Below are 23,114 nucleotides of genomic sequence, written 5' to 3'. Positions count from 1 at the left end.
TATTTTAGACCCCAAAAAGTTTGAATCCAAGTGTCTTAATGAGAGCCTCAAAACTGCATCCCTATCAATCTCTAGAGCAAAGGTAACTATTAGCGTTGCTCTCCTCGTAATGACCTCCAGTGATGATTCCAAAAAGGCTGTTAGATTCATCTCTCCACCCTCTTGAGGAAATTTTTCTGAAACCCTAGGGTCAGTTTGTAAATAAAATGCACGAGTAATGGGTGGAAGAGAAGTGTCCAACATACCCAGTATTTCTATAAGATATTTTTTTACCATTTGTACTGGAGATACCAGAGGAGAGCTAGGAAAATTTATTAACCTTAAATTAAGTCTTTTAGACTGGTTCTCAAGATATTCCAACCGTCGTGAAGTAAAATTCTTTTCTTTAATCAGTGATTGAGCCAAAAGTTCCATCTTAGAAGTTCTTTCAGTAAGACATTTTACTTCTTCGGTTTGAGAGTCAGTCTTTTTCATTTGTAATAATGCAGCCTCTGATAAAGTTTTAATAGTCCCCGCATTTTTAACCACCAAAGATTGTAGGGAGGCATATGCAGTAAAGGTTAAATCCCATAGTGACTCTAAAGTCACTACGGCTGGCTTTTCCATTTTCCCAGCACTAAACTCAGGGAGTGGTGCATTAGCAGCCAGCTCCAGGGTACTCACTGTCTGTAAGGACAGCGTCAAAGATGGTAACATCACTGGAACTTCTGTGCTAATAGCACTTTGGTCTTCATTCGTCTCCTTCTGGCTCCCTCCCTGTGCACAACGATCTCCATTCCGGGCCGAGGCATCTGGGCTCTGAAGAAAACGTTCACTTCCTGGTTGCAGGGGCGCCGCACGTTCGACAGGGCTCAGAGAAGCCCCGTCTTCACTGACGACCAGCGTCGAAGCGCCAGCCTCATCGGAAGGAGTAGAAACTCTCCCAGGACCCAGTGCGATGTTGAATTCCTCCATTTTCGCTTGGCGTAGCTGGTTGGACCCGCCAGGGAGAGAGGGAATCTCCCTGACTTTGCCTCTCCTTTTTCCCATAACGAGAATCAGGTAAGAAACCGCTAACCGCCGCGTTTCAAGGAAGGAGACAGATCGCGTCTGGTCGCGCACCTCAGACCGTCGCCATCTTGGATCAAGAATGGTTTTTTTTCCCAAATCTACCTTTCTACCCCTGATAGCTCACCTTGCATCCAAACCAAAGTTTCAGCGTGCTTGTCTGACATTGCTGCCTGGATGTCTCAACGCCACCTGAAATTAAATATGACCAAAACCGAGCTTCTCATTTTCCCCCCCAAACCCACCTCCCCGCTCCCCCCGTTTTCTATTTCTGTTGATGGCTCTCTCATTCTCCCTGTCTCCTCAGCTCGAAACCTTGGGGTCATCTTTGACTCTTCTCTCTCCTTCTCTGCTCATATCCAGCAGACCGCCAAGACCTGTCGTTTCTTTCTTTACAACATCCGTAAAATCCGCCCCTTTCTTTCCGAGCACTCTACCAAAACCCTCATCCACACCCTTGTCACCTCTCGTTTAGACTACTGCAATCTGCTTCTTGCTGGCCTCCCACTTAGTCACCTCTCCCCTCTCCAGTCAGTTCAAAACTCTGCTGCCCATCTCATCTTCCGCCAGGGTCGCTTTACTCATACTACCCCTCTCCTCAAGACCCTTCACTGGCTCCCTATCCGTTTTCGCATCCTGTTCAAACTTCTTCTACTAACCTATAAATGTATTCACTCTGCTGCTCCCCAGTATCTCTCCACACTCGTCCTTCCCTACACCCCTTCCCGTGCACTCCGCTCCATGGATAAATCCTTCTTATCTGTTCCCTTCTCCACTACTGCCAACTCCAGACTTCGCGCCTTCTGTCTCGCTGCACCCTACGCCTGGAATAAACTTCCTGAGCCCCTACGTCTTGCCCCATCCTTGGCCACCTTTAAATCTAGACTGAAAACCCACCTCTTTAACATTGCTTTTGACTCGTAACCACTTGTAACCACTCGCCTCCACCTACCCTCCTCTCTTCCTTCCCGTTCACATTAATTGATTTGATTTGCTTACTTTATTTATTTTTTGTCTATTAGATTGTAAGCTCTTTGAGCAGGGACTGTCTTTCTTCTATGTTTGTACAGCGCTGCGTATGCCTTGTAGCGCTATAGAAATGCTAAATAGTAGTAGTAGTAGTAGTAGTTTTTCAGCCATAATGGAACAAAACAAAAAATGTCCAGAACTAAAACTAAGACATTTTGAGCTAGACCTGTTTTTATAATGAATAAGGCACAAAAGAGTGCTCTAAATAATCATATGGCCACTGGAGGGAATCAGGGTTGACCCTCCCACCCCCCACAAATTTGAATACAAATATTTATTATTTATTTATTTATAGCATTTATATCCCACAATTTCCCACCCATGGGCAGGCTCAATGTGGCTTACAACAGTCTGTAAAAACATATATTTTATTTTTATTTATTTTTATTTATTGTATTTGTACCCCACATTTTCCCACCTCTTTGCAGGCTCAATGTGGCTTACAGAGTATGGAAATGAGAACGTCGTCACATTATTAAAAAAAAAAACAGTCGATCATAATCTGAGGTGAAAGAGGAATTTAGATGGAAAGGTGTTAGGTAAGGTCGTGTGAGAGGTGTTTTAGGTGTACTTGGGTAGTTTAAGGAATGATTTGTTTCATTGAGGGTTACTTTTGTAGGCTCTGTTGAAGAGATGTGTTTTCAAAGCCTTGCGAAAGCTTGTTAGATTGGATATGGTTTTCAGGACCATGGGTAGTGCGTTCCAAGACTGTGTGCTTTTGTACGCAAAGGTAGTAGCATAAGCCTGTTTGTATTTCATTCCTTTGCAGCTGGGGAAGTTCAGGTTGAGGAATTTGCGGGCCGATCTTTTGGCATTCCTGGGCGGTAAGTCCACTAGGTTTAGCATGTAGAGTGGGGCATCTGCATGAATGATTTTGTGTACAGTCGTGCAGATCTTGAACTCAATTCGTTCCTTGAGCGGGAGCCAGTGCAGTTTCTCTCTGAGGGGTTTCGCACTTTCGAATTTAGGTGTTCCAAAAATGAGTCTGGCTTCGGTGTTCTGGGCTGTCTGGAGTGTTTTGATGGTCTGTTCTTTGCAGCCTGCGTACAGAGCGCTACAGTAGTCCAAGTGGCTTATTACCAATGACTGTACTAGGGTGCGGAAGATGTTTCTTGGGAAGAAAGGTTTTATTCTTTTGAGTTTCCACATCGATTGGAACATTTTTTTCATCGTATTCTTCGCGTGGGTGTCGAGAGTGAGGTTTCGGTCAATGGTGACTCCAAGGATTTTCAAATTTTCTGAGATAGGAAGTGTGCAGTAGGGTGTGGTTATATATATATCAAGTCAGCAAACAATCACTTTCTTAGAAGTGTAAGAGAGAAAGGGAAAAAGAGAAAGAGTAGTGGTGATCAATATGACGCCTTGACAGAGACAGTTCAGAAGAGATGCTAGACGGGATTTCAGCGTAAGCTTTTCCAAACATATGATTTAGCAGCTTCTATGACAGCCTCAGATGTTGGAGCCATGTACCTGGGAGCATGTTTTTGAAGTCCACTGCAGTGCCCCCTAGGATGACCCTCCTGGGGTATCTGGGAGAGCAGTCTACTAAAAATGCTGGCTCCTCCTACATCCCAATGGCTTGATTTCCTACGTTTTTCACTTGGACGTTTTTGTTGTTGGTTGTTTTTTTTTTTTTTTAATGGACCAAAAAACAAAACGTCCAAAGCACAAAACATTGTTAGAAACAGTATTTTCAAAAACAAAAGATAAACATATTTTTCTTTTTTGAAAATGAACTTCTTTCCTATTCAGATTTTGGACGTTTTTTGCAAAACGTCTAAAATCGGACTTAGACACCATATCGAAAATGCTCCTCCACATATTCTCTTGCCACTGACCAGATTGCCCTGAACAACTGATTTGACTGGTTAAATCATTTTGAATATTGGCCAGATTGTATTTGTTGACATTTTCATGTCCTTTGTGGTTATTCATAGGCTAAGGGGTGTATGCAGTGAATGATTGATATGAGTACACGTTTATAGGATTGGTCTCTGCTACTTGCATACATATAAAAGTGATTTTAAGAACAAGATAGTGATGGTGCGGAGGAGGCTGTGTGGAATCTCCTGCAGTAGGTAGGCAGGGCTGGTTTAACCATTAGGCTAACTAAGGGGTTTTTGGGGCAGCAGCTGCAGTCAAAACAACAACAACAACCAAACCTAGATCTTAGTAGCCAAATAACTTAACCACCCTCACCTACAATCTCTTTATCCACAGGGAGAGTAAGTAATTTTCAAATAACCCATTTCTCTGGATAAATAGCCTTTTATCTGGTAAATGGCTTTAGGAAACGTCCCTCATTACCTCTGTAAAAGTGTGGTGTCCTCTGTGCATTTTTATAGGAGTCTTCTGGGATGGGCATTATTGAGACAATCATGATTGCTCAATATTATGATGAAAATCTCAGGGTGGGGCTAGGGCTGCAAAAGATAGATGAAGGGGATGAGAGCACAAGGTTGAAAATTTGCCTGGGGTGGCTAACACCCTGCCCCAGCCCTGGATCATCAATGCTGCTTTTCAACAGACAAGTATCTCAATGCATGGTAATCATCAGCCTAACACCTTTCAAAAAGTGGCTAAAAATGGCTCCAGATAAAACCTCGCCCTCTATTGCCTCAGGAAGGGAATTACCAGCCGTACCTGAATATGTAACTCACCTTGAGCTTGGATCTGGAAAAGATGAATATGCCTAAACTCCAGAGTAAGTGAACGGCCAGTTGTGAGTGATACAAGCTTGATATTAGAAAGCATAGCAAGGAGACCTGGATTTAAGAACAGGCAACTGAATAGGGCCTAATGTATTAAATTGTGAAGGCACCAAATACCCATGCTGAATGGGACCCTGCTCTAGAGTCTGTACTGGCACTACTTCAAAGGGATACTGTCATGGCACTCTGACCCCTTCCCTCTGCTTTTCAGTCCTTTAAAGAGCTGACAGATCTGAAACCCAACCCCAATAGTAGAGCTTCACTTCCAATGTACTCACTACACACATCTTTTTTTCAGGGCCCAGAAATACGTTTTGAGAGTGTAAAAAACACATCAAGCAGCAGCTAAATATCCCTTCTTATAACAGTAGCTGTTTGGGAAAACCAGATTTTAGGCTGCTATTTGCATTCTGTGGTCCAGGACTAAATTGAGCCCAAGGTGGACATTGGGGTCATTGTAACTTTATTTTGATATATGGAATGAGAAGTGTAACCGTTCTTGCTAGTTTCTGATCTGAGCATGGTTCTTTGGAACAGCAACAAACCTCCTTTTCCTGAGGACTTCTGGCACTCCCATGCTGTTGTCCCACAGATACTCAGGTGACAGAATTTTGGTTGGCTTGTGATTTAGGAAGTACTTGTTTAAATGGCTCTCATCATGCCACAGTGCTTCAATGCTATTTGCTTTATCTGTCATGATGGCATTATGACACTGGTTTGTCAGCTTGTAAACCTCATCTACAGTACCCCCAAAAAAGCCTCCTGCATAGTAAAAGTCACCCTCAATGTGAGCAATGTAGGCTTGAGATGCAGGTCTGCGCTCATAGGTGAAATGCTGGCGCTGCCCCCTATAAAAACCAGGGTGTAATGTCCCAAAGATGTCACTTAAGATCTCCACTCCGACATGGTCACTAAACCTCATGTCTACATCCACGCAGACAAGATAATCAACCTCCTGAATGAACCGCTCTTTAGTGAACAGGCTAATCATTTCCATGCGTCTCATAGAGACATCTTGCCATCTGGCATAGCTCTGGATCTCGAGCACCACCACTTTTCTTCCTTCTGTGAGTGTCACATTGGGAACATCCTTAGGTCGGTCTGTCATGATATAGTAGTTTACTTTGAGGCATATTTTCAAAGCACTTTGGGAGGCTAAGTTCCATAGGTTTCTATGGAACTTTGGGAGGCTAAGTGCTTTGAAAATGAGCCTCTTTGTGTCCAACCATAAAGAACTTTTCTGCTGTTTCTAGAAAGAGTTGGACGAAGACTACATACCTGAAATAAAACAGCTATATAGCATTAGAAATCTACAGTTTAGAAAAGTGTACAATCATAAAATTCACATCAGTATAAAATTGTTAGAAATTTTTTTCTTTTTGCATTACAATAAAATGTGGTGGGTGGGTGCAGGAGGCTAGATGTGGAGGCTTGTGTAGGTTGTAGGCATGGCAGGCTTAAAGGTCGGAGGAGTGGCTACTGAGTGAGAAATCAGGATGGAGGGAGAGCACAGCTCAGGCGAGGATCATGATTTGCCACTTTGGGTGAATCTCTTCATAAAGGCGGTTAATAAATCCCAATAAATAAATAAATTGTTGGGAGGGAGAAACTCTGTGTAGCCTGCCTTGCTGAGACAGACTAGTTCTCTTGGAGCTGGTTTCTCTTTCACTGCAACCTGCACTGCATGAGCTGATGCACGCATGGTTGCCTCATCTAAACATGTGCCACCCTAGGCAATTACCTAGCTCATTTAGTGGTTGGGGCAGTCCTGTTTATGTTCAGGTATAGATTTCTTTCCCTAAATCACAGAGGTTCTGTCTTACATACATTCAGTTTTATATGTTAACAACACAATCAGTCACTGATTACCTGAAGGCAAAGTTGTTTTTCTTGAAATTCCTTACCCAATGTGTACCCAAAGTATTACAAATCTCAATATCATCAGCGTATAAACAGAATTCCAGTCCAAAGGACCTAATTAACTTAGCAATCGCTGAACGTAGTTTAAAAAAAAAAAACAGTGGAGATAATATTGTACCTTGGGTTCACCTAATTCCAATATCCAGTGTCTAGAAAACACCACACCAACCTTGATCCTTTATGACAGTACTAGCTGTTCAGCCTGTAAAAATGGGCTAGTATAGGAGGGGGGGGGGGTTGAAAGGCCCCCCACCCCGCCGCCGAGTTCGCCGCTGCCGCTCCCCCTCCGAGTTCGTCCCCCCCCCCCAGAGCCGTCGCCACCCACCTTCCACCCGGTCGGGCCCTCGCTCCGCTATTGAAACAGCGAGGGCACACAGCTCTACTGCTGAGCTGCCGTGGCCTTCCTTCTTCTCTGCCTGTGTCCCGCCCTCGTGTGTCGTAATGTCATCGAGGGCGGGACACAGGCAGAGAAGAAGAAGGAAGGCCGACGGCAGCTCAGCAGAGCTGTGTGCTGCGGGCCCTCACTGTTTCAATAGCGGAGCGAGGGCCCGACCGGGTGGAAGGTGGGTGGCGGCGGCGACTCCGGGTGGGGGGAGCGTTAGCGACGACATTGTCCCTCGCAACTGCGCAGTAGAGACCCTCTCTGTTCCGCCCTCGTCATCACGTATTGATGCAGGGGCGGGGCAGAGAGGGTCTCTACTAAGCATTTGCGAGTGAGTACGACACTCGCCATTTATGTATATTGATGATGATGATGATGATTTCCTCAAGTGCAAACCTGGAGTACCCCTTGCCAGTTAGGTTTTCAGGATATCCACAATGAATATGTATGAACTTAATTTGCAAACACGGCCTCCTTTTATATGCAAATCTCTTTCATGCATATTCATTGTGGATATCCTGAAAATCTGACCAGCAAGGGGTACTCCAGGACCAGACTTGGGAAACACTGCTTTATGATCTCCAGGCAAACAGGTAGTTCATAATATCTACAACACTGGTATCTCCTAGTCGTCCTAAAAGATACTGTGGTTGATGGTGTTGAAGGCAGCAGAGAGATTCAGGAGGATCAACATTGAGTCATTTCTTCCATCGCAATTTCTTCTTCACTTATCCACAAATGCAACCAACATGACCCTGCACTGTTGTATAATCAACCCCAGCATCATGCGGAACAAATGACCATCTCTCCAGTTCTTAACATAGCTGTCTACCAATAAAGTTTTCTTACTCAAATACATTTCTATGATTACCACTGCCAGCTTGGTTACTCAGCTGTCAAGGAAATAATTCCTGTGGCCATGTTCTCACTTAGGAAGTCTTTTACTAAGGGTTAGTGCATGCTATCTGCCGTGGGACCCATTTTACTCCCATGGGCCCTGCTGTAGATAACATGCACTAATCTTTAGTAAAATATCCCCTTAGTGATTAAACCAGTTATATTCATTACTTCTGAAGTAGGGGCCACTTTGGCAAACAGACAAAGATTGGGGGGGGGGGGGGGGGGGGGGAACTTTGATTCAGCCAGTCTGGCTGCTCAAATACACTCAGGATGACCCATGTATCTAAAACAAAGTCTGTTGTCTGGCACTCTTCCTCACTCACCTCATCTGTCTGCCCCCTCCCACCTCACTTTCTCTCCCCAGACCATCTCTCTTAACACACACTTTTCTCTGCTTACCTACCTCAACACTCTTTTTCCCCCTAGTATCTCCCCGTAAGTTTCCTCCACACACTTTCTTCCTTTTTCTCCCATCCCCATTCTAATCAGTATCTACCCTCGTTAGCATAGAAGTAGGTAACCTACATGTAGCAGGAGGTGTTCAGCTAATATGAAAAAAATTATTTTTAATAGTTGTATTCTTGCATTAATATTGTCTTGTAATGCTTCTTCTTAATTATGTAAGCTGCATTGAGCCTGAGCTTTCTTGAGAAAATGCGGGGTACAAATGTCATAATAAACTAATTAGCACTAAATTGGCAATAAATACCAATAATTGGCATTAACAAGCACTAATTGGTACTAATTTGATGTTGCTCATAACAGATGCATGCCCCTGTTCTATAAGCAGTGCACCTAACTTCTCTCATGTACAAATGCAAGGATGGCATGTAGTAACAGAACGGGTGCAGCTAAAAGAAAATACAATTTATTGTAAGTGTTTGGTAAGTGTCCTATTCCATTTAGGGGAGTAGCCAGACCTCGAGGTTGGAGGAGGCCAGAGCCCAAGGTGAGCATGCCTGACTGTGAGGGGAAGAAAGAGCAGGGCAGACAATGTGGCGGCGCCAGACACCAACACTGGATGAAGGCTTCAGCTGGTTGGGGTTGGGGACCCCGCCAGCCAAACCAGGGGCCCAGAGCAAATTTGGGGGGCCAGGCCCCCGTGGCTAAGCCACTGGTTCCATTCACAGTTAGGGAAGAGAAAATAAACATAAAAATGTTCCTTAGACATAACCAGGTTCTCCAGTGGCTTGCTCCTGCTGGGCCACAGCATACATTATTATCTCTCACACAGCAGGACCCTTTACTTGGTTCTGTCCTGGTTCCAAAGAGACAAGTAAAATCTCTAGCGGTTATTTGAGTCAAACTCCGGAGCTGCCTGTAGCAGTTGCAGTTCATATATAGCTGGTGGAGGCAAATGCAGTTGGACATCGCTGATTCTCTCTGGGCCTCCTTAACCTGTATCATGCCCTACTGGCTCCACCCCTCCCATAATCCCTTGGGAGGGGCTATGGGTTTTAAGGTGGTTCTGATACTGCGAGGGAGTATCCTTGAGGGGAACTGGCAGTATCCTATAGACTCCTTCATAGGGTGTAAGTGGGCAGGGCCTTTGTGTGTCAGGAGCGTTCTGACTATTGTGGGTCCTCTTCCTCTGACTTGGGGTTAAGGTCTCCAAGTCAGAGGAAGAGTAGAGGACCCACAACTTTTTTTCTGGCTTCAGGACAGAAGATGATTCAGCTTTTCACTCTTCTGCACACTTTTCTGCATGTGCACTGAATAGTTAATTACTAGTTATGGACATTGGGGTCATTGTAACTTTATTTTTCCTTATGGAATGAGATGTGTGACAGTTCTTGCTAGTTTCTGATCTGAACATGGTTCTTTGGAACAGCAACAAACCTCCTTTTCCTGAGCACTTCTGGCACTCCCATGCTGTTGTCCCACAGATACTCAGGTGACAAAATTTTGGTTGGCTTGTGATTTAGGAAGTACTTGTTTAAATGGCTCTCATCATGCCACAGTGCTTCAATGCTATTTGCTTTATCCGTCATGATGGCGTTATGACACTGGTTTGTTAGCTTGTAAACCTCATCTACAGTACCCCCAAAAAAGCCTCCTGCATAGTAAAAGTCGCCCTCAATGTAAGCAATGTAGGCTTGAGATGCAGGTCTGCGTTCATAGGTGAACTGCTGGCGCTGCCCCCTATAAAAAGCAGGGTGTAATGTCCCAAAGATGTCACTTAAGATCTCCACTCCAACATGGTCACTAAACCTCATGTCTACGTCCACGCAGACAAGAAAATCAACTTCCTGAATGAACTGCTCTTTAGCGAACAGGCTAATCATTTCCATGCGTCTCATAGAGACATCTTGCCATCTGGCATAGCTCTGGATCTCGAGCACCACCACTTTTCTTCCTTCTGCGAGTGTCACATTGGGAACATCCTTAGGTCGGTCTGTCATGATATAGTAGTTTACTTTGTGTCCAACCATAAAGAACTTTTCTGCTGTTTCTAGAAAGAGTTGGATGAAGACTACATACCTGAAATAAAACAGCTATATAGCATCAGAAATCTACAGTTTAGAAAAGTGTACAATCATAAAATTCACATCAGTATAAAATTATTAGAAATTTTTTTCTTCTTGCATTACAATAAAATGTGGTGGGTGGGTGCAGGGAGGCTAGATGTGGAGGCTTGTGTAGGATGTAGGCATGGCAGGCTTAAAGGTTGGAGGAGTGGCTACTGAGTGAGAAATCAGGATGGAGGGAGAGCACAGCTCAGGCGAGGATCATGATTTGCCAGTGGTGTACCAAGGGGGTGGGGGCAGTCCGCCCCGGGTGCACGCCGCTGGGGGGTGCCACGGCGCGAGCCTGCTGCGAGAGTTCGCTAACTTCTCTCGTTTGCTGCAGCTCCCTCTGCCCCGGAACGAGCAAAGTTAGTAAACTCGCAGCAGGCGCGCGCTGCGGCACCCCCCCCCCCTGCGGCATGCACCCGGGGGGGGGGGCTTTTTTCGCCGGAGGGGGGGTCCGCGCTGCATCGGGGGGGGGGCGCTGCACCCGGGGGGCGGGGCGCCGCCCTGGGTGTCGGCCCCCCCTAGGAACGCCACTGTGATTTGCTACTTTGGGTGAATCTCTTCATAAAGGCGGTTAATAAATTCCAACAAATAAATCGTTGGGAGGTGGAAACACTGTGTAGCCTGCCTTGCTGAGACAGACTAGTTCTCTTGGAGCTGGTTTCTGTTTCACTGTAACTTGCACTGCATGAGCTGATGCACGCATGGTTGCCTCATCTAAACGTGTGCCACCCTAGGCAATTACCTAGTTCATTTAGTGGTTGGGGCAGTCCTGTTTATGTGCAGGTATAGATTTTTTTCCCTAAATCACAGAGGTTCTGTCTTACAGCCATTCGGTTTTATATGTTAACAACACAATCAATCACTGATTACCTGAATGCAAAGTTGTTTTTCTTGAAATTCCTTACCCAATGTGTACCCAAAGTATTACAAATCTCAATATCATCAGCGTATAAACAGAATTCCAGTCCAAATGACCTAATAAACTTAGCCATCAGCTGAACGTAGATTAAAAAACAAAAACAGTGGAGATAATATTGTACCTTGGGTTCACCTAATACCCTACCACTTTCCACTGTCTAGAAAACACCTCACCAACCTTGATCCTTTATGACAGTATTTCCCAAGTGCAGGCCTGGAGTACCCCTTGCCAGTTAGGTTTTCAGGAGATCCACAATGAATATGTATGAACTTGATTTGCATACACTGCCTCCATTTATATGCAAATCTCTTTCATACATATTCATTGTGGATATCCTGAAAATCTGACTAGCAAGGGGTACTCCAGGACCAGACTTGGGAAACACTGCTTTATGATCGCCAGGCAAACCGGCTGTTCATAATATCTACAACACTGGTATCTCCTAGTCATCCTAAAAAGATACTGTGGTTGATGGTGTTGAAGGCAGAGAGATCCTGAAGGATCAACATTGAGTAATTTCTTCCATCGTGATCTCTTCTTCACTTAGCCACAAATGCAACCAACATGACCCTGCACTGTTGTATAATCAACCCCAGCATCATACAGAACAAATGACCATCTCTCCAGTTCTTAACATAGCTGTCTACTAGTAATCTTTGCTTACTCAAATACATTTCTATGATTACCACTGCCAGCTTGGTTACTCAGCTGTCAAGGAAATAATTCCTGTGGCCATGTTCTCAATTAGGTGGTCATGATCAAAAGCAAACGCTGGTGCTAGAGGCTGTTAGGGCCATACTAGCACCGGCGTTTGCTACCACCCCATGATTAGAGCCCTCGAGCGCATGAAACAACATGCTCGAGGGCTCTTTGCGCAAGTAGCATGCAAATGCATGCTAAACAGGGCTTAGCGCATTCATCACCAATGATCAGCGGCCAGCACACCAAAATTTGGGTCGCTGGCCGCGGCAAACCCTACGCCAGCTCCAAGCTGGCGTTAGGGTTTGCAGATCATTGGGGAGGAATGGTGAGCCCTTTCCAGCATGCAGTTGCATGCTGGCAGGCCCCCGTTCCCCCCCAAAGCAAGCCTGCAAACAGGGGGGCTGGAGGTCCGGTGGTCCTCCAGTCCCCCCGACGATCCCACCCCTCCCCCAGTTTCAAGGAGGGCTGGAGATCTGGTGGGTCTCCAGCCCCCCCAAACCCCCCGAAATAATGGTCCCTGGTGGTCTAGTGGCCACCGGCCAAACCCCCTCCCACCCTCCCCTCCCAACGAACGACGGTTGGACCTCCAGCCCAACCAACTCCCCCCCCCCACCCAGCGTTGTCTGCAGTGATGGTCCAGCGTACAAACGGAACCCCCTCCCGGCACCCCTACCCTAGTTGGAGGAGGGAGATAGCCTGCCTCCCTCCTCTTCCTTGGGTTGACGACGGCCAGGGGTGTGCTGGTAAATTTTTAACAACAGGCTCTTTCTCCGGACGGAGCCAGCTCTGCAGTCGGAAGGGCCAGGAGTGGCCGGGTGGGGTGGGGGAGCAACACTTGCCTCTCTCTCCTCCCTCCCTTCGTGCGGGCACGATAGGCATAACTTTGCTGGCAGCCAATAAATGGCCTGCCACCACTCCCAACGTCTTGCTCTGAGCAGCATGCTGGAACTTCTCTCACATGCTCGAGAAGTCCCAGCCTGCTGCCCAGAGCTGGAAACAAGGAGCGGGGAGCAGCAGTAGTCTATTTACTTGGCTGGCAGGGTTCAGCATCCCCACCAGCAAAGTAAAAGAGAATTCAGCAGGGGGCCCAAGCCCACATTTTGGGAGCCAGTTGTTAAAGTAGACATGGAGGGCCCTACTTTAACAACCGGCTCCCAAAATTCTTAAAAACTTAACAACCGGCTTTTGCGAGCCTGTGAGAGCCTGCTCCAGCACACCACTGACGACGGCACAAAATGGCGGCACCCAGCCCTGCCCAGTGCATCCTGGGATGCGCTGGGCGGGGCTACAGACCATGTCGCTCGTTGGGAGGGGAGGGTGGGAGGGGGTTTGGCCGGCGGCCACTAGACCACCAGGGACCATTTTTTCTGGGGGTTGGGGGTGCTGGAGACCCACCGGATCGCCAGCCCTCCCTGAACCTGGTGGGGGCGTGGGATCATCAGGGGGACCGGAGGTCCGCTGGACCTCCAGCTCCTTACTTGGTGCAGGGGTAGTCAGGGCCTGCTGGTCCCATGGACCTCCAGCCCCTGTGTTTGATAGGTTTGGGCTTTTGACAGCCCAGACCTGTCAAACAAGTGCGGGAGGATGCTCAGGCACAATTTGCCCGCACTTCTACCCCATGATCAGAGATAATTGCGCTGCTTAAATTTGCATGCATTATCTCTGATCATCCGTGCGGTAAAGCCCCGCGCTGTTTGGAATAGCACGGGGCTTTTGATCATCTGGGCCTTAGAGAGTCTTTTGCTAAAGGTTAGTGCATGCTATCTGCCGTGGGACCCATTTTATTCCCATGGGCCCTGCTGTAGATATCTTTAGTAAAATTATCCCCTTAGTGATTAAACCAGTTATATTCACTACTTCTGAAGTAGGGGCCACTTTGGCAAACAGGCAAAGTTTGGGGGTGGGGGGGGGGAGACTTGAATGTTTCAGCCAGTCTGGCTGCTCAAGTACACTCAGGATGACCCATGTAACTAAAACCAAGTCTGTTGTCTGGCACTCTTCGTCACTCAGCTCATCTGTCTGCCCCCTCCCACCTCACTTTCTCTCCCCAGCCCATCTCTCTTAACACACACTTTTCTCTGCTTACCTACCTCAACACTCTTTCCCCCTAGTATCTCCCCCTAAGTTTCCTCCACACACTTTCTTCCTTTTTCTCCCATCGCCATTCCAATCAGTATCTACTGTACTCTCGTTAGCATAGAAGTAGGTAACCTGCATGTAGCAGAAGCTACAATCCTGCTTACTCATCTGGGCTGACTGGATGGATCATGCTGGTCTTTATCTGCAGTCTATATTTACCTACCCCCAAATTCTATAAATGGCACCCAAAGTTAGGCATGCAGTTATAGAATAAAACCAGTTATGCATGTAACATAATTAACTTAACTGACAGAACTATCCATAATGCTAATTTTTCTTACCAAAGTACCAAACTGGAACTCATTACCCAAGTATATCAGACACTCAGTCGAATTTTATGTCATTTAGAAGTTTACTTAAAGCCCACTTCTTTAGATCTGTGTTCAGCTAATATGAAAAGAATTTTTTAAATAGTTGTATTCTTGCATTAATATTGTCTTGTAATGCTTCTTCTTAATTTGTTACGTAAGCTGCATTGAACCTGAGCTTTCTTGAGAAAATGCGGGGTACAAATGTCATAATAAACTAATTAGCACTAAATTGGCAATAAATACCAATAATTGGCATTAACAAGCACTAATTGGTACTAATTTGATGGGTACACATAACAGATGCATGCCTCTGTTCTATTTATTTATTACATTTGTACGCCACATTTTCCCACACATGGCAGGCTCAACGCAGCTTACATAGTTACAATATGAAGAATTACAAAGTCGTAAAAAAGAATATACAGTTTGTAGTAAACACAATATTAATGGGGTTAACAGATAAGTAAATTGAACATAGGAGGAATTAGGTGCAGAAGGAAATGAGCGTTAGAAGGTAGGTGTGGGAAGATGGAGAGGAATGGATATGGGATAGCAATAAGGATAATGGGAAACATGGTCAATGTATAACAATCATTGATAAGAATTATGTGGGCAGGAAGTCACGTGATGCAGTAAGCGGAGGTGGACGTGAGTTACATCGCAAGCTCCGAGGGCAGCCTCTAACTCGATACCAGAAGCGCCCCCAGGCCTGAAACAGTGGAAAAAACGAACTTACTGTCAATGTAAGAATGTATAGACAAATTCCTGGTGAATAAGGAAATGACGGCAGCCGCAAAAGTAACGAAACAGAAAGACAACCGATTCCTCAGAGCAGAAAACAAAATGGCACCGGCTTCGCCGGAATCGCTGGTAGAGCTCACAAAGGTGGTTGTATGTGCCTTAGATTCGCGCTTCAGTCAACTATCGGAGCAGCTTACAGGACTTACAGCCCTTACCTCTGAGTTAACTAGGCACGTGGGCGAGCTGGAGATGTGGGTTCTGTCTGGTGGGTGTCAAAATATCTCATTATTCTGACTTCAAAGTTCTTGCGTTCCTGGATTATCTTAAAATTTCCTTTTGTTATTTTTACCAAAAACAAAATCACTGATGCAGTGTTCTGGTTTTGTAAAGTGCTGTCTCACAGAGGTGGTTGGCATTGTAATGTTTAATATGTCTGTGCAGTGGTGTACCAAAGGGGGGGGCGGTCCGCCCCGGGTGCACGCCGCTGGGGAGTGCCACGGTGCACACCTGCTCCGAGTTCGCTAACTTCGCTCGTTCGCTGCAGCTCCCTCTGCCCCGGAACAGGAAGTAACCTGTTCCGGGGCAGAGGGAGCTGCAGCGAACGAGCGAAGTTAGCGAACGAGCAAAGTTAGCAAACTTGGAGCAGGTGTGTGCCACGGCACCCCCCCCCCCCAGCGGCGTGCACCCGGGGGGGTGTCATTTCGCCGGGGGGGGGGGGGAGCGCGCTGCATCTGGGGGGGGCACATCGGCGATCCGCCCCGGGTGCCATCCAGGCCAGGAACGCCACTGTGTCTGTGTAAACTGATTCTTGTCTTTCACATCTGATTGTCTCTCCAATATAGCATCCTTCTTCACACGTTTTGCATTGAATTATTTGAAGATCAGCATGTGAGATTGTCACTGGAATGCTTTTATATCTCACATAACCCACCCCTACCTTCTTCCTGCAAGAATGGTCATTGAAGTGCTGGGACCCAGGGCAGAAATTAAGGAGGGGGCCCTTTCTCCAGTCTCCCCACCATTGCTACCACACATAAAACAACTTTACATTACTTCTTCACACACAAAACATAGACAGACCTTCACCAAATACAGAACAAGGGATTAGAAATAGAAATATGATCACCAAAATTGAAGTAGGAACCCCAAGAGCTTAAACTTGGCAAGTACTGCAACACTGAAGAAATAAAAACAGAAATGCACTTCCTTTTGTATTGAACACAATAGGTGGCATAGCCATGGAGGACCCCCCCCCCCCCCCCCAAAAAAAAAAAAAAAAAAAAAAATTAGCTATCGCCCTTGCTGTAGCTGGCAGGGATCCCAAAGCTGTGCCAGCTGAAGACCACCTCCTCTGGTCCAGCAGCCAGAGCTCTCCAAGCTTTGCAGCTGGTGGCTGTGTCCTCAAGCTGCTGCTACCACTGCTGTCCCCCCATGTGTTCTCAGTTTTCTTGCATGCAAAAAAACTAAGCCTTCACAGGGGTGAGTCAGCAGTGATGACAGCAGCTTGGAGACACTGCTGCTGGCTGCAGAGTTTGGAGAGTCCTGGCTATCAGAGCAGCAAAGGAAGAGGAGGTCTTCACCTAGAGATCCCTGCCAGCTCAGGTATTTATATTTTGCAGTCAGGCGGAGGACAGGGGGAAATTGGTGGCCACCCTCTGAGTTCAGCCCAGCCCTGCCCCCCCTCCAGTGAACACTATACAAAGACATCTATGATACATATATCCCATATCCTAGTTAATAAATTCAAAATAAAACACATTTTTCTATTTTTGCTATCTGGACATTTTATTTTTCCATCATGTTGGTCCCAGTTTCTCCGTTTGTTTTCTGCTAATTCTCTTTCTTGCGGCTTTTGTCCATTTGTCTTTTCTTCTCTCTCCAGTCTTTTTCTGTTTCTTCACTACACCTGTGTCTGACATTTTGATCCTTCCTTTCTAGATCTTTCTTTTCTGCCTCTGTCCACTCAAATTTCACCTTCTTTCTCACCGTTCTCCTTCTTGTGACTTTTCAGCTACCTATTAACTTTCCATATTCTTTTATTCCCTAGCTGTCCCATTTTCCATCTCACTCCTTCTTCAGCCTGCTATTTCTTTCCATCTACCCTCCATTACTACATTTCTACCTCTGTTTTCACTATCCGTCTCTCCCTGATTATCTTGCCACCCCTTCTTGGCCTTTCCCACATGGTTCTACCATTTCCACTATTTCCCTTCCCTCTCCCTCCATTCTTGTAGCTCGGTATCTCCTCTTCCTGTCTCTTTTCCTCCACACCCTCATCATCTTCCTATCCCATCTATCTTCCCATCTGCTACCTGCCCCCTCTTTCCTGCTGTTGTTCCCCCACATCACATCAAATCACATGAACTAGCATCTCTCTCTCCCTTCTACCCTCCGTGTGTTCGGCACCTGCCTCTCCCTACCTTGCTTACCTGGGTCCAACATCTTTCTCCTTTCCAACTGCCCTCCCATCTAGCATTTCTCCCTTCCTCCCCACCCTCATGGGCCCAACATCTTTCCTTCCCTCTCTCTTCTTCCCTCCACCCCATTATTGCCATCTTTCTCTCTTCCTCCCCTTTGTTCCCTCTGCCCTTCATTTCTTCTTCCATATCCTGCCCCGACTCCCAATATGGCAGGCATGTCCCCCCTATTTCTAAAGCCCCTCCCCTAGTCTACTTTAAAACAGATCCAGGGGACTCCTACGGTCTGCCACCTCCTCCCGTTCTTGCCACCCAAATCCAAGATCTCCCTCCCTTGTCTTCCTAACATCACATTTTGTTGACTGGAGGGAGAGAGGAGGTTCAGTAGCAAGGCAGCAATTCTTATACACTGCCTACATCTGTCCCAATGCTGTTTCTCTTCCGCAACATGTTCCTCCCAGGCTGACAGGAAGTTGCATCAGAAGGTGGAGGAATGTAGCAAAAAAACAGTGCCGGGACAGACACAGGCAGTGTATAAGAATTGCTGCTGTGGTACAACCCCCCACCCCCACCCCATCAACAAAACGCGATGTAAGGAAGACAGGGAAAGTGAGGAGAACGGAGGGAGACCTCAGATGGGGGTGGCGAGAACGGGAAGAGATGGCAGACCATGGGGGCCCCTGAAGTTGTGGGGCCCAAGGCAACTGCCTTGTTTGCCCCCCCCCCTCCAACCCTGGCCCTGAGTGTGCTGGGGGCTGGAATGGGTTAGATTCCCACGGGGATGGACAGGGACGGTTTGGATTTCTGGCCCCATGCAACTCTCTACTCTGAGACCTCAGATTATCAGATGAGGCCAGAGCAGTCAGCTGCATACCACAGAAGTCCATGGCCATCATTGCAGAATTTAGAACTGCAGAGATAAGAGTGTGATGGGGCAAAGATTGAACAGAGAAGGCGGTAGAGGCCTTTTGGTAGAGGCTCCACCTTCTCTGTTTAATGTTTGGACCTTCATACTCCAGTCTCTGCAACTTCTCTTGTGTTGCTGACTCCCTTTGTTTTGTTTGTGCCACTGCCACACAGAATAGAACAGTTCTGGTGTGTATTCTGATTTTTGGAGGACTTACTTTTTAATGGCAAATACTGTCAGTCCAATTCTGACATTCCTTTGCTTGAATTGCTGGTTCAAGATATCAATGTTGAATGTTCCATCCCAAACTATTGGTGCAAACCATGGTGTCATGACAAGAATATCTCTTCTCCTGCAGAAAGAGAACCTTATTGTACTACAGCAGTTACATATTATTAAACAACAGTAAGGATCCATTTATAGTATATATAATATTGCACTGGAGAGAATAACAACTTATTTTGAAGTGATTCAAGTGGGGGGGGGGAGTTATTAATGTGAGCTAATGTTGAGATGGGTTATTTTATCACGTCATGCTTTTTTTGCACAGGTCCCATTTAATGCAGTGAGATCTTATGCTAAAATAGCATGACTTGTAAAATAGCCTGTCTTAACGGTAGCCAACATTGATAATTTCCCCCCTCATTACCTTTGTCAGAAATCACAGCCACATTACCACTATGATATGAAAGCAAAAGCAAGGCTACGTACACTAAGGGTTCCTTTCAGTAAGGTACACTAATGGATTTAGCACATGCTAAATGCTGAGTAGCCCATTTTTTACCTATGGGCTGCATGGCAATTAATGCACACTAATTCAGTGCATGCTAATCTATTAATGCACATTAGTAAAAAGACCCCTAAATGTCATTAACATGATTTTTAATCCAGCAGTGAAAAACTAAGGGGCCCTTTTATTAAGCTGTGTTATCAGGGTAGACATTATATCACAATGATAGAGTGTATCAAATTGGGGGGGGGGGGGGGGGTTGCTCAATATGTTGAAGAGGGAATTGAGTCAAACAAAATAACTATTTACATGAAACAGAAACGTGGAATCCTTGTGGATAGAAATTCCATGTGTGAAGGGACAGAGTATAATGGTAGGGCTGTACTACCATCTGCTGGGACAGAATGAACAGACAGATGAACACATGTTTACAGAAATTAAGAAAGCTGGCAAATTGAGCACATTAAAATGATGGGCGATTTCAGGTACCCCAATATTGCCTGGATAAATGCTATGTCAGGGAATGCTAGGGAGGTAAAATTCTTAGATGTAATAAATGACTGCTTGGAAGAACTGGTCTAACAACCAACAAGAGGGAGAGCTATTTTAGATCTAGTCCTTAGTGGAATGCAGGGCATGGTACGAAAGGTAAAGGTGCTGGATCCGCTAGGTAACAGTGATCACAACATGATCAAATTTGAGCTGATGTCTGGAGTGAAGTCACTAAAGAAATCTACTGTAGCAGCATTTAATTTTTAAAAGAGTGACTATCAGGCTTATTTTCGAAAGAGAAGGGCACCCATCTTTCAACACAAATCGTAGATGGGCGTCTTCTTACAGAGTCGCCCAAATCAGCATAATCGAAAGCCGATTTTGGGCGTCCTCAACTGCTTTCTGTCACGGGGGCGACCAAAGTTCCATATCATCATGCTGATCAATCCATAGACTGGTGGGTTGTGTCCATCTACCAGCAGGTGGAGATAGAGAGCAAACTTTTGCCTCCCTATATGTGGTCATGTGCTGCCGGAAACTCCTCAGTATGTTCTCTATCTCAGCAGGTGGTGGTCACACACAGCAGCAGCTCTGGCTAGGCCTCCAAGCCTAATTCTTAGGTTTTGTTGAGTGCCTGGGGTTGAGGGCTCTTCTTGAGCAAGTGCAAACCTGGTGGCGCCAGGTCCCTCCTTTTCTCCCCCCTCCCGCTGGCTCCGTTAAAAAAAAAACAAAAAAAAACTTTGAACGTCCTTAAAGGCGTTTATTTCGACGTTTATTTAAACGTTTATTGCAGCTACTCACTGGGACACCAGGTTGTTACAGCTCGGAGCGGAAAGCAGGTAATTTTTACCTTTTTATAGCGGGCAGGGGGTTCCCCGATTGATCTCCACGTGGCATATGGCGTCGGAGGGCGAGGGCGCAAAGAGTCGCTCCCCGGATCGCTTGGGCGCTTCTAGAGGGGATGCGGGGGTCTTAAAGCCTGATTCGCCCTTGTTGGGTGACAGTTTCGTGACCAATGAGTGTCCCGGTCCTTCCTCCGGCGTGGCGGTTTTTCCCACCATAAACGCCCATCCCCGCTGCTCGCCTCCGCCATCTTGGCCGGCCACGCGGCTCGGACGGCTTCTTCTTGGGCCGCCCTTGAGGTAGGAGACATTAATGCCATGAACGCCTTTAATTTGGGCGACGGCACAAAAGCGGCTAAAGTTAAGCACCGTTCTTCCCATGCGGCTCCTTCGCGGAGTGTCGCGCCGGACGCCATTTTGGATGCGCAGCATGTCTCTCCCCCGCTCTTGCGAGCGCCGGTTGAGGGTGCGTCTAGGGCTGTAGCCCAGGCTGCGGAAGTGCACAGTCTGGGGGGTTTCTCCCCCGAGTTTGTTTTGCTGCTGCATCAGGCCTTCCTTATGCAAAACGCTGCCCCTGCTCCCTCGTCTGGTAAAGAGGTTGAGGTTCCCAGAGGTAAACGCCCTCGGGTTGATTCCCAGGCCTTGGAGGACTTTGTCTCCTCCGATGTAGATGAGGGCAGCGTATCTGAGTTCTCCCAACGGTCCTTTGCGGATTCCTTGGAGGAGACGGATCCCCGCTCGGTTGGAGCGGATGACCCCTCTGCAGCGCGGCTTTTTAGCTCAGAGGATTTGCCCAACCTGTTAGTGCAGGCCATGGGCATTTTGAAGATTTCCTCTCCGGAGGACGTCTCTCCCTCAGCCCCTATTGGCTCTGCCATTATGCTGGGGACGAAGCGCCCGCCTAGAACCTTCCACGTGCATGATGCCATGCACACCTTAATTTCGGCTCAATGGGATCTCCCGGAAGCGAGCCTTAAAGTGGCTAGGGCTATGTCCCGCCTCTATCCTTTGCCTGAAAGTGAACGGGAGGCCTATCTGTGACCTACCGTGGATTCTTTAATCACTGCGGTGACTAAGAAAACGGCGTTGCCGGTGGAAGGTGGCACGGCCCTAAAGGACGCCCAAGACAGAAGATTGGAGGCGGCCTTAAGGTCGTCCTTTGAGGCGGCTGCTTTAAGTTTGCAGGCCTCAGTTGCGGCTCCTATGTGGCCAGGGCGTGCCTGACTATGGTGCAGCGGGCTTCCCCCTCGGATCATTCCTTGCGGGCTGATTGGCCGGCCCTGGAATCGGGCTTAGCCTATTTGGCAGACTTGCTGTATGCTGTCTTGAGGGCCTCAGCTAAAGGCATGGCTCAGACAATCTCTGCGCGGCGGTGGCTTTGGCTGAAGCATTGGTCTGCTGACCACGGCCTCTAAATCCCACCTGGCTAGATTTGCCTTTTAAAGGCAAGCTGCTCTTTGGGGTCGAGCTGGACAAATCGTGACCGATCTCGGCACGTCTAAGGGCAAGAAGTTACCAGAGGTCAGGGCTCGGGCTAGTACTCGTCCCGGTACCTCCAGAGGACGGTTTCAGGAAGCCCGTCGGTACCGCCCGGGCAGGTCGGGCTCCTCTGCCCCCTCTTCCTTCAAGAGGAATTTCTCCCCCAAGCAGCATTCCTTCGCAGAGACCGCCGTCCCGGAGGTGCTCCCATCCGGTCCTCCCCCCAGGGTCTCGTACCCAATGACGGAGCCTTGTCCACGCCCCAGTGCAGATTGTAGGACGGCTGTCCTCGTTTCTGGGCGAGTGGACCACAATAACTTCAGACGCTTGGGTGCTGGAAGTCATCAGAGACGGCTACAAGCTAGAGTTCTGCCGACCCTTAAGAGACGGGTTTGTACTCTCTCCCTGCCAGTCTCCGGTCAAAGCTGTGGCAGTGCAGCAGACCTTGGACAATCTGATCCGCCTGGGTGCGGTCGTTCCGGTGCCAGAAAGTCAGCTTGGCAAGGGGCGTTACTCCATTACTTTGTGGTACCAAAGAAAGGAGGTTCTGTCCGGCCTATCCTCGACCTCAAAGGGGTCATCGGGCCTTGAAAGTGCGGCACTTTCGCATGGAGACTCTCCGCTCTGTTATAGCGGCAGTGAAGGCAGGAGAGTTCTTGGCTTCCTTGGACATCAAGGAAGCGTACTTGCATATTCCCATCTGGCCTCCTCATCAACGCTTTCTGCGTTTTGCAGTCCTGGGATGACACTTCCAGTTCAGAGCCCTCCCGTTCGGGTTGGCTACTGCTCCGCGGACCTTTTCCAAAGTAATGGTGGTCATCGCGGCCTTCCTGCGAAAGGAAGGAGTACAAGTCCATCCTTATCTGGACGACTGGTTGATCCGAGCCCCCTCTTATGCAGAGTGCGGCAAAGCTGTGGACCGGGTAGTTG

At 47.3% G+C, this 23,114-nt stretch overlaps 2 protein-coding genes across 3 annotated transcripts in view; both read right to left on the bottom strand.

Moving 5' to 3' along the window:
* Window positions 1-5,250: 5,250 nt before the first annotated feature.
* LOC115472537 (histo-blood group ABO system transferase 1-like) lies at window positions 5,251-6,489 on the bottom strand. Its single transcript, XM_030206832.1, is given in 2 exon segments — window positions 5,251-5,909; window positions 6,417-6,489. Coding segments are annotated over 2 exon segments (732 nt in total).
* A 2,562-nt stretch (window positions 6,490-9,051) lies between these two features.
* LOC115473097 (histo-blood group ABO system transferase-like) overlaps window positions 9,052-23,114 on the bottom strand; it is an 81,300-nt gene continuing 67,237 nt past the window's right edge. For both annotated transcript variants that reach the window (XM_030207749.1, XM_030207750.1), the window contains 2 exons: window positions 18,859-18,993; window positions 9,052-10,470 (listed from right to left, as the gene is read on the bottom strand). In XM_030207749.1, the coding sequence (XP_030063609.1) occupies window positions 9,786-10,470; window positions 18,859-18,993 (820 nt within the window). In that variant the 3' untranslated portion in view covers window positions 9,052-9,785. The remainder of the gene's footprint in view (window positions 10,471-18,858; window positions 18,994-23,114) is intronic.

The sequence above is a fragment of the Microcaecilia unicolor genome, chromosome 6 (assembly GCF_901765095.1).
Source record: "Microcaecilia unicolor chromosome 6, aMicUni1.1, whole genome shotgun sequence".
Taxonomy (NCBI): Eukaryota; Metazoa; Chordata; class Amphibia; order Gymnophiona; family Siphonopidae; genus Microcaecilia; species Microcaecilia unicolor.
This window is presented reverse-complemented; position numbering and strand designations above follow the sequence as displayed.